The sequence below is a fragment of the Gracilinanus agilis genome, chromosome 1, assembly GCF_016433145.1.
Source record: "Gracilinanus agilis isolate LMUSP501 chromosome 1, AgileGrace, whole genome shotgun sequence".
NCBI lineage: Eukaryota > Metazoa > Chordata > Mammalia > Didelphimorphia > Didelphidae > Gracilinanus > Gracilinanus agilis.
Genome location: NC_058130.1, coordinates 249,652,030 through 249,664,301, shown reverse-complemented (window position 1 = coordinate 249,664,301; position 12,272 = coordinate 249,652,030). Strand labels below are relative to the sequence as shown.

The 12,272-nt window shown below is 36.4% G+C and overlaps 1 protein-coding gene across 1 annotated transcript; it reads right to left on the bottom strand.

Moving 5' to 3' along the window:
• On the bottom strand, window positions 1–9,730 carry HEMGN (hemogen). Its single transcript, XM_044679551.1, has 4 exons — window positions 9,649–9,730; window positions 7,114–7,204; window positions 80–1,581; window positions 1–17 (listed from the first exon to the last, which is right to left on the bottom strand). Exons 1-4 carry the CDS (start codon window positions 9,728–9,730, stop codon window positions 1–3), a joined length of 1,692 nt encoding a protein of 563 aa, XP_044535486.1.
• Window positions 9,731–12,272: the final 2,542 nt, after the last annotated feature.

Below are 12,272 nucleotides of genomic sequence, written 5' to 3'. Positions count from 1 at the left end.
TCAAGTGCCTCTGTTTCCTGGAATGCTTTAGGAAAGCTATTTTCATGCACAGCTGTTTCTTGGGACATTTTAGGGACACCTTTTTCAGACATTGCTCTTTCCTGGGACGTTGTCGGGGAGCAATCTTTAGGCACAGCTGTTCCTTGGCATGTTAGAGAAGTATGTTTTTCAGGCACAGCTGTTTCTTGGTATGTTTTAAGGGTGCATTTTTCAGACACAGTTATTTCCTGGCATGTTTTAGGAGAAAACTCTTCGGGCACATCTGTTTCTTGGTGTCTCTTAAGTGCATAGTTTTCAGCAATGGCTGTTTCTTGGCGCATTTTAGGGCAGCAATCTTTGGAGACAGCCATTTCTTGGTACCCTGTAGGAGGAAAAGATTCAGGTACAGCTATTCGTTGGCATGTTTTAGTAGACAGCTCTTTCAGCACAGTGGTTTCTTGGTTTGTTTTAGGAGAAAGGTCTTCAGGCACTGCTGTTTCTTGGCATCTCTTAGGTGCATCGTTTTCAGCAATAGCTGTTTCTTGGCGCATTTTAGGACAACAATCTTTGGAGACAGCCATTTCTTGGTACCCTGTAGGAGGAAAAGATTCAGATACAGTCAGTCCTTGGCATGTTTTAGGAGATAGCTCTTTCAGCACAGTGGTTTCTTGGTTTGTTTTAGGAGAAAGGTCTTCAGGCACAGCTGTTTCTTGGCATCTCTTAGGTGCATAATTTTCAGCTATAGCTGTTTCTTGGCGCATTTTAGGACAGCAATCTTTAGGGACAGCCATTTCTTGGTATCTTTTAGGAGAAGAAGATTCAGGTACAGATGTCTCTTGGCATGTCTTAAGGGTGCATTTTTCAGACACGGCTCTTTTCTGGCATGTTTTAAGAGAAAGCACTTCACAAATGACTGTTTCTTGGTATTTTTTAGGTGACAAGTTTTTAGTTGTAGCTGTTTCCTGGCATGTTTTGGGGGAGAGGTCTTCAGGCATGGCTGTCTCTTCACATGTTTTAAGAGTATGCTTTTCAGACACAACTATTTCCTGGCATGTTTTAGGAGAAAGGTCTTCAGGCACAGCTGTTTCTTGGCATCTCTTAAGTGCATAATTTTCAGCAATAGCTGTTTCTTGACATATTTTCAGAGAGCAATCTTTAGGAACAGATGTGTTTTGGTATCTTTTAGGAGAGAAAGATTCAGGTACAGCTTTTCCTTGGCAGGTTTTAGGAGATGGCTCTTTCAGCACAGTGGTTTCTTGGTTTGTTTTAGAAGTATGTTTCCCAGGCTCAGTTGTTTTAGGAGAAAGATCCTTATACCCAGATGTTTCTTGGTCTGTTTCAGTTGTGTAATCTTGAGGCATTGCTTCATGTTGATATATTTTGGGGGCATTCTCTGTCACATTTTCTCGGTTTTCTGTAGAATGGACATCTTTGGTAACACCCAGCAAGGGCTCCTGTTGCTTTAGAGACTCGAGTTTTTCCTCAACTTTTTCTTCCTTTTCTACTCTCACAACTTGTAGGGGAGGTTCATTCTTCGTTTCTTTAGTTTGTGATTGGCCTCGGCCTCTTACTGTCCTTTGCCGCTTGCTTTTATTTTGGGATCTGTTAGGATGACAAAAGAAGATTCAAGAACAGGATTTCAGCATACATATAAAAATAGAGTATCATCATGTAACTAACCCCACTTAGATAGGGGTCAAAACCAAGCTCTTACTTTTCCACTGCTTATAGTTGGCCCAATTTGAGAGTCAAACCTCAAGACTTTCATATCTAGGTGATAATTAGAATAACTTAATACACAATTTAGGAGTAGGGAAGGTAGAAGGAGAAATTTTAGTATGCAATATTGGGTTCAGAGCAAGGAGCAAGAGATCGTTTAATCCAGCTCTTTTATTTTACAGAGGAAGAAACCAATTCAGTGAATTTGCCCAAAGACAACCAAACTTGTACTCAAATCCAAGTCCTCTGATAAATCTCTGGCTTAAAAAAAAATTAGGTCTTTAAGAATCTCAGGTGATCTGCCCATACTTACTTATATAGTGTTTACTGTGAATTAACTAGAAGATTTTTGAAGGGCAATAGAGATAGCTTGCCTAACCTTATTCTAGGAAGATTCAAAAGGGATTAGGCTCAATGACCTCTATACCTAAATTCTACTATTTCAATTCATCTTGTCCTTGGAAGGAAAAAAAAATGATAGGAAAAGGAGTTTAGTAATAGTAACTTGCTCAGATTCAGATACTGGAAATGAATTGCTGTGATATAGCACCTTTTGAGCCTCCTGTTGAAGTAGTTAAGTGGTGCAATGGATACAGTGTTTGCCCTGAAATCAGGAAGACCTGAATTCAAGTCTAACCTTAGTTTCCATCTGCCTCGGTTTTCTCAAGTGTAAAATGGACAAAATAATAGCGCTTACCTCCTGGGGTGGTTTTGAAGAACAAATGAGATAATATTTGTAAAAGTGGGTTCTTAATAAATGCTTGTTTTTCTTTTCTAGCCTGGAGCTGACCTTGAGAATACCAGCAATACCAGCAAGAAAATAAGAAGCTTTCTGTATGAGACAAATTGTGCTTTAGTTTCAAGATCCTCAAATCTCTCGTGGGTCTTTGCCACTCAAACAACTTGCCAAACCAGAAGCCAATCAAAACATCTTTCCCTCTGACTTATTCTTTGTATGTCCTGGCTCCTGACTACCAGTCAGTTTTCCCTCATAATTCCATTTTTATTTCTGGCTACCATACAATTTCCAGCCTTTGCTTTGACTCCCTTGATCCTGCATCCAGTCTAGGATAACTCTCTCTTTTGCTGTCTTACATAAAGGAACAGGCAGCTAGGTGGTGTAGTGGACAGAGTACCAGGCCTGGAGTCACAAAGATTCATCTCTCTGAATTCAAACCTGGTCTTAGACTCTTACTAGCTGTGTGGCCCTGGACAAATCACTTAACCCTGTTTGCCTCAGTTTCCTCATCTATAAAATGAGCTGGAAAAGGAAATGGCAAACCACTCCAGTATCTCTGCCAAAGAGAAAAAAATAGGGTCACCAAGAATTGAACATTATTGAAACAATGACTAAACAATGACAAAAGGTAAAGAAATGGACTTGGAAGGCTTTTTGTATAATAATGGCTAACATACAATACTTTACAATTTATCAAATATGATTTCTTGCTTTCTCAATGGGCAGGGGGAGAGGACAGGAAGGAGGGAGAAAATATGGACCTGAAAATCTAAAAAAAAATTTTTTTAAGTTTACCAAGCACATCACTTGATTCTTATAATTATTATTTTTCTTTTACTAATGATGGAACAGAGGCTCAGAAAGTTTAAGTGTGCCCATGGAGACACAGCTGGAAAGTAATAGAAGAAGGATTGAAAGTCAGATTTCTCCCATTTCCAAATCTGACATTATTTCCCCACTACCCCATTGCTTCCCAACTTAGGTAAAAAATTTAATCACTAACTCAGGAGAAGTTCCTATGTTCGCCTATAAAATATATGGAAGTCATACCTTAGATTTCACTATCCAAATAGCTATACTACTTACATAATGCCAAACTGTGAAATACCCCTTGCCATGAGCTTCTGTTCTTCCATCTTTTCCCAAATCTACTCTTTGCCTTCCCTGCAATCTTCAGATTCTTCTCCCATCCCTGTTCTACCTGACTGCCACTCTTGTTCTGGCTTCATTTCATCCCCAAAGCTGATAATTTTATTATTTGACCTTTTGACCAACTTCCCAAACTCCAATCCTAGGTTATCCCACTCAATATTTAAGCCACAGTGGCCTATCAGCCACTCTGAGGACTAAAAATTCAATTTCTCATCTCCATATTTATGGAACAAGCTATTCTGCCATGCCTGAAATGGACTACTGTATCACCTTTCCCTTAGTTTCCTTCAAATTTCAGCCCAGTTTTGCCTCCTTGTGAAGCTTTTCTTGACCATCAATCACCTCCCTCCAAATGTCAGTGCACCCTCTCTCCTCAAAGTAACTTGCATTCACCTCTCTGGGGGCACATTTTTTTCCAATGACTGCCTCTTCTTCCACCCTCTGACAGGATGACATAAACTTCTTGAAGAGGAGTACTTTTAGTTTAGTTCCATTTTGTTTTGTTTTTTAATCTTTGTATCCCTGCCACCTGACTCAATGCCTTCTACATAGAAGGTGCTCAATAAGTATTATTAAATAAAATTAAAGTGCTTCCTAATGGGACCTGGGATTTTTGTGACACCATGATTATAAATAGGATAGTTTTTTATTATAGAAACTGGGGGCAGGTTTGTTGTGATTATTTTGTTTTTTGGACAATCCTAATTTAAAATATTTTTCTAGTCAGCAATTACTTATTGAATACTAGATAGATAGATAGATAGATAGATAGATAGATAGATAGATAGATAGAGTCAAAGCATTGCACATCAAAAATTACTTTTGACCCTGGCAAATATTTTCTTCACTGATTAGTTTTTGAACCTATGTGAAAGGTTGTTTTAAATTCCTCATTTCATTTTAAATTCCTCATTCTAATATCTCCAGTATAACAAAACTTCATTTTGACAATATCAACTTATTCCGAAGGGATATAATACAGAGCCACTGCTTTTTTAATAAGAAAGATGCTCTAGGAATCTATACAGGAACAAACGAGTGGATGAAGAATGCATGTGGCATAGATTTTAGCATATAAAATAAATGAAGAATCTCAGAGCTGAAAAAGATGACAGAAGCATCTAGCCCAACCCACACCTGAACAAGAACATGAATGCATGTATTTATAAACCCATGTATGCATATTTACATACACATATGCATCAAACCAGACAAATATTCATCTAACCAGAATAATCTCCATAGAAATAGCAATATTGTAAAGATAATCAATTTTGAAACACTTAGCAACTCTGATCAATATAATAAACAATCATAATTAGAAAGGACTCATAATAAAACATGCTTTCTATCTCCAGAAAGAGAAATGAACTCAGAGTGCATCGTGAAGCATTTTTTCCCTCTTTCTTATCATCTTTTATGTATGGAAATTTTGGGATGGACTGATTACTGTGCATTACATAGATTTCTAATCCCAAGGAGTGGAGGGGGCTGACATCTACTTTAACTGGAAGAAAAGAAGACAGACAAGTTGGGCCAAATGCAAATGGACCCAGTTACTTAATACAAGTTCATTCTATAGTTTAAAAGAATATTTCTTTTGCAAATATGGAAATTTGTTTTACACGACTATACATATTTCTAATGAGTTTCATTTTTTCTCTCCTCAAGCGGAGGGAGGAGGGAGACAATTTGGAACTGAAAATAAAATTGAAATCTACACACACACACACACACACACACACACACAAATAGTTCTCTAGGCTGTGCTTAAAAAGTTCAAGTATGTTCATCAGTATATGTCTTGTCCAGACAGTACAAATGGGTGGAACAATACAAATGAGCAGTGGGTGAAAAAGAACTGTGGTAAAAATAGGAAAGCCTGGGTCCAAGACCCAGAGTTGTGAAGGAGAACAATAGCCAAGATTTTATTTTAGAAACTGAGCCTTCAATGATCCCAAGTTACCCTCTGTCTCAGAAACCTTTCTTCTGAATGACAGAATACTCTGACTAATGTTCTGCATCTACAAATCAAAAGAAGCAAAATCACAGGAAATCTAAATGAATAGATAAATAACATACATGTTTTTAAAATTAAGTTGACTAAATAGATTATACCATATTACCACTGATGACTTGGATGCAAGAAGTGTCATAAAAGATATCACGAATGATCTATAGAAGCAGTGAGGTGGTCCAGTGGATAGAGAAGTCAGGAAGACTCATCTTTATGAGTTCAAATCCAGACTTAGACACTTACTAGATGTGTGATCCTGGATAAGTCAATTGACCCTGTTTGCCTCTGTTTCCTCATCTGTAAAAGAAGCTGGAGAAGGAAATGGCAAACAACTCCAGAATCTCTGCCCAGAAAACCTCATATGGGGTTACAAGTCAGACAGGACTGAAAACAACAACAAACCAATGTATAGAATGGAAAACAGAAGCATTTTTGGTGAGAATGTGAGAATGAGAATTTTGGTGAGAATCTTTGGTGAGAATGACAGCCTGATGACTCTTGGTATCTGTGAATATTAAAAGAAATAGAAGGTTTCTAGTGCATTGGGCAGACCTTCTATAAAAGAGTTATGGAAATATATGGATAAGTTGCTGATGGGATAAAAGCTGCATCAGTGGAAAAGTCCCTTGCATGCCAGTTGTGGTAGGCACTTAATGCTTATCAAATTCAAATGAATTAGCTTAAATTGACATGGATCTTCTGAAGCAACAGATAAGTATCAATCCAAATATTGCAAATTCTATTATCTTTTTCTTCTACAGTGAATGGAAAAGAACTGTGTAAGAACTAAGAGTAAGAAAGCATGGTTCCTGGCCCTTTCTCTATCACTTACTACTTGTCTGCCTGTGAACCAGTTCCTTAAACTCTGAAGTTTCAGTTCCTCATCTATAAAATAGGAATCAGAGGATGAATGAAAATTTAAAGATTGCCTTGTCCAACTCCTTCATTTTATAGATGAGGAGAGACCTAAAGGAGTAACTTGCACAGTTATGCAGGCATTAAGAATAAAAGTTAGAATTTGACTTCTGACTCCAAATCCTGTATTCTCACTACTAAACAACATCATGGCCATCCTCACCATTTATAGTTTTTATGAGGTTCAAATAAAATAATAATAATAATAACACATTCACATGGCACCATAACATTTACAAAGTGTCTCATCTGATACACCAGCTCTAAGATATTATTATTCCCACCTTACAAATGAGAAAATTGAGGATCAGATAGATCAAGAGGACTTGTTTCCAAGGTCTCATAGCTAGCAAATATCCAAGGTGGTATTTGAATCCAGATCTTGCTGGGTCCAAGTCTAGCATTATGCACTATACCCCAATGTCTTTTGATGTAAAAGCATTTGGTGAACTCTATATTTATATACAAATATAAGCAACTACTATTATGCACATTGCTATGTAGATATCCTCAGGGTTTTCTTTGCAACTGAAGCAGTGATACCACCTGCTCTCTTTATAATGTAATTTGTATTTCATCATAATTCATTTACCCAAGCCACTCTGATGACTGTCTTTCTTGGGCTTCAGCTTTTCTTTTTCTCAGTAGCTCTCGGTTTCGCAGACATCGAGTTCCCCTGATCTCTGTGGGACCAAAATGAAAAATCTTGATAAAGAAAAATGCAATAAAATTTAATTGGCCCCTACTAAGGAAAGAGATTATGGGATCTCTGTCCCCACTATTCTCAGAATACAACAGAAAACTTCAATTTGGGAAGTAATTGGGATCCATTCCTCTCTTTACCTCCTAGATCAGATCTCACTCTGCAGCAAGTTCTGACCTCAAGCATTACTTCCCTCCTGATGGTGAAGAGGACTAATTCTGATCCCGGAGAAGATATCAGCCTCCAGCTATCTATGCCTGTATCCACACGATGACTCCCTGAATAAATGACATTTCACTGGATCTTCACAAAACTATAAGCTTTGTATTTGAGTAATGGGGCCATGACTAAGGAAAGTCAGCTATAGTAGGTTACCCTATATGAAACTTTCATTCTTTTGCAGTGAAACTTCTAGAAATTTAAATCTGCAAACCTAAGACAAAAACATCAAAACATCATATTCCATTCAAGTCCTTCCTTTCTCTAATAAACCTCTTGAAAAAATCAATCAGCTACCAGAAGTGACCAAGGCAGGACATGCTACTGGAAATAGCTCACAAAACTCCATTGTAGTCTGAATCAGATTAAAATGTAAATGAAAAATGCTTAAAGAAATAAGTAAAAATTTGATACAATATAGAGATGATATTAATTTGTGGCTTTACAAATTTTTACAAATTTGCAATTCCCCAGCATTCATCTCTATTTGAGTTTGACACCACTTTCTTCACTCCTGCTTACATTTCCCCACTTATTTCCTTGCAATTTTGTTCTTTGACTAGACATTTACTAGATGCATGGCTTTGTTTATATTTTTTATTTTGGTCCACAAAACTAATGAAGAGTTTAGCTTCTCCATACACCTTAATTCTAACTTTTCCAACTATAGCCAGTGTGATCTATTAATTAGCCACCAAACATGGATCCCTTATTTATTTTTACTTTTCTGCCTTAGCTCATGCTGGTTTCTATCATGAAAATCCTTCCCCTGTCTTCTCTAACAATCCACAACTTAGCTATGTTTCTAAGTTCACCTCAAGTCCCAACACTTTGATGAAAACTTCCTTTACCACTCCAGCACATAGTGATGTCTTCCTCCTCTCAACTCTTATGGTGTTTTCTATGTACACCAATCATTTTGAAGTTATTAAATCATAAACCATATTTTTGCTTTTTTGGATGTACATAGCTTATCTCTATTCTATTCTTTGAAGAAAAGGAATCAATGCTTTATTTAGGGAAGCATAAGACTTCTAGAGGGAGTATCATGGGATCATAAAATCTTAGAAGGGACTTTAGAAGTCACCTGGGTTAACTCCAACCTGAAGTATAAATCCCCTTTACAACATGCCTGATAAAAGGTCAACCATTTTCTCCTGAGCTATAGGCTCCATGTTTGTTTTGGACAAATTCATTGCTTGCAAGTATCTCTGCAAACAAATTAGGATTACATCCATTTCAAAGAAACATCAATCAGCAAGCAGATGTGTTCTTGTAGTAGATCATATCCAAAATACTAAAGCATTTAGAAATTCAACAGATGTTATTTTCCACTAAAATTATTTTTCCTTAAATTAATACGATGGTGAGTTTTTATGATTCTTTTTTTAAATAACAAATTGTCCATTTCCCCTAGTCTCTAGTTTATTCTTCGAGTGTTTTGAGGAGTCACACTGTTCTAATAACAATAATAGGATTAAAGATCCCTCTTGTTTTCTTTTAGGCCTTCAGTTTCTTCCAAAATATTTTCCATATTCAATATGGAATTTGTTCAAGATTTATGGTTTTCCTATTATGACTATATAAACAATTTCTAGTTAAAAACAATAAAATCCCAGTTTTTTTAAAACAAAGTTGCAAATACTGAAAAAAATCTTTATATTCTTAAAGAATTAATAGTTAGTAATAAATTATAAGGGGAATCAGCATAATAATGAATAGGAAATGATTTATCCCAAAACTTTCAAGATTTGTTTTTATATTGCCAAAATACTATTCCTCAAAATTATTCTTATTCTAAATAAACATGTTTCTCTGCCTATTTTCCTCTTCCTTGTCTTCTCAAATACTCACATATACATAGGAACATGTTTTAAATCATCAATATTTGGAAAATCATTGCTTTTTTAGTCATTTAGCTTTAATTTTTCTGTTTTCTCACTCCCTTTCTCAGACTCAAGGAATAATTCTCTTATCATTTATTTCTGCTTCTTCAGGTTGTAACCTAAAAGTTCTATAAATGCCAGCATTTAGAATCATAGCATCATACTGGACAACAAGATGCCTACTGTCCTGTCTCACACAATTATTAGTAAATATTCATCAGTGGCTTAGGCAAGATCCATATAGAACATGATATTAAACATAATCCCTGGTGTATCCAACTATCACCATTTCACAGTCTTTGCAGTAACTTTTTATTACCTGGAACATTGTCCTCTTTCTGGCCAAGGACAGGCTTCTCATCAAAATCCAGGTGAAGTTGGTCCCTTTTTACATCATTCATCCTGCCTCAATTGATGACTATAGTTTAGTATGACTGCCACAAATACTAGCCTACCAGCTGATTTAAGACATTTGGAGCAACTAATACTTAAAAAAAAAACCCCAAACATTAGTCTTCCCGCCCAAATGTCTTATCTGGTCAGACCACAACTGCTTGGCTGGTTCCATTTTCTTTATCATTTTCAAAAGGTATGTAAAGGGGGAAAGTGTTTGATGATGTATCCTTACTTCTTCATCATCGTATTACTATTTTTACAGTGAGGCCCTCTGATAACACACTGGCTTACAAATATCCCCCCACCATGCAGCATCTGTTTGGGTATATCTGCTCAAGTGCACACTTAAATATTCTTCCCACTTACATATTTTTCCCGCCCAGTGCATTTTCTCTATTTACTCCCTTGCAAAATGGCATAAAGAACTTTGTTGTTTAAGTGACTAGCCTAGTTCATAAGAACATAAGAAAAAAATAATTATTGGTTTTTTAAGAAATTCTGAGTCTTTTTTAAAGTACTCATGATTTACAAATGTCCTAAGATAACTAGGAAAGTAACAACCATGTACCCAATGAGAACTAATAAGCATCAGTGATGAAGATGTCAGTATCAAGCCAAAATTAGGTTAGCATTTTCAAACTTGCTGAAATCTTAGGAGATCATCTGGTCCTTTCCGGAGGGATGGGTTTCCTTTTTTCCCTCAAATTTTATTGGTGCCTGTTGTTTAAAGATCACAGACATTTCTAGATATGTTTCCCCACCCTCAAATGGAACCTTTTTTTTAAATCAAAAACAGTTAAGTAAAAATGACTTATAGAGTGACTCCATCTGACAAAACATGCAACATTCTGTCCTGTTTCCTCCATAATCTCCTGCCTTTCCCCCAACAAAAAAGAAGGTATGCTTCATTAGCTATTCTCTCAGGGTTGGCCTTTCTTTTAGTTCTTTTCATACTTTCTTATAGTCATTGTGTGCATCCTTCTGGTTTTACTTGATTCACTCTAGCTCAGTTCATACAAATTTTCCCACATTTCTCTAAACTCCTTATATTTGCCTGTGTTGCCCAATAATATTCCATTACAGTTATATGGCAGTTTGTTCAGCCATTCCCCAACAGATAGGCACCCTCTTTGTTTCTAGTTCTTTACTACTACAGAAAGTGTTGATGTGAATATCTTGGTATATATTGGACACATTTCTGTCTTATGAAATTACTGGGTCAAAGAATATGAAACAGTCAGGTATCTTCTTGTATAATTGCAAATGATTTATGTTGATCTCAAAGGCAAGAATGTGGTACCCCACTATTTCTCAAGCTATTGTGAGAAACCATCTGTTTGGGGGAAATTTGAAGAGGTTTGTGAAAAGGAAGCCCATGTTAAGCATCATTTCCCAAAAACAGAAGGAGAGAAAATTTTCCTTTCCTGAAGTCTGAGAATGGGAGGATGAGGAGAAGGAAGTGAAGGAGCCTGGGATGTGTGAAAAAATGGTTTGGCAGGAGGAAGAAGAGAGGAGTAGCCTGATCTCATCATAAGTGAAAAATATGGCCTTAGTTTTTGTGATAAAGGGCTTATGCAGAGTGTAGCTAGATTGGGAGACTACATTCCCAGAAAATAGAAGCATATTCTGATCGTGAAATTATAAAATAATGTGCAGTATTAAATCATCCTAACTCAAAAAACCAATCCAGTCCCTATTCTCATGTAAGCCCTTATTTGCATGCATACTTACAAGCCAACACTGCCAGAGGCCTATTGTTGCTTGGGCTATATATAGCAGCAACCTAATGCTATTCTGCCTTGTATTTTAAAATGCTCATTCCATGTAGTAATTTTTTCTTATGAAAATACCCTCAATTTTTTCTTTTGTTTCAGAATTTCCCCAATTTCTCTTCCCCCCTCCCTGGGATTTTCCATATTTTAACCTCTTCCACTCATCCAAGTTGGATTCTGTGACTATTATTTCAAATTCAAAATTATTCCTTAATCAAATTAGCCTAGGAAACTGTGACAAAAGATTTTTCCTGCATGGGAGGGCAGTGTTGTAATATGTCACTGAAGCCCCAGATAATCAGAATAAAAAATGCAACTGTGTCTTCTTCACATAATGCTCTAGAATAGAGGTACCTAAAGAATTGTGCTTGAATCCACTACATGAAAATTGCCATGCTTTAAATAAACTAGGAATGCAAAGAAAATCTATGGGAATTCCTTTTTAAGGCAAAGATTACCTTTATAAAGAGAATGATTAGCCTCTCCTCCCAACTTCTTTCTCTGTAAATCTGGATTTTCACATATTCAGTTTCCTTAAAGAGCATAAATACCATTTTAATGGCAATAAGCATATGATAACGATGGTCATTCTGAGATGTCAGTTTAAAAACTGGGCTCACTCTTTAGTGGCTTGGATGATGGCATCTCATTGAAATGACCTCATAAACATCCTAAGAGCTTCTTTCGGAGAATACATAGTACTTCATTAACATGGTTATCTTACTAATCACTAATAGTATTCTTTCTAAAAGGAGCTTCTCTCAATGAAGAGTAC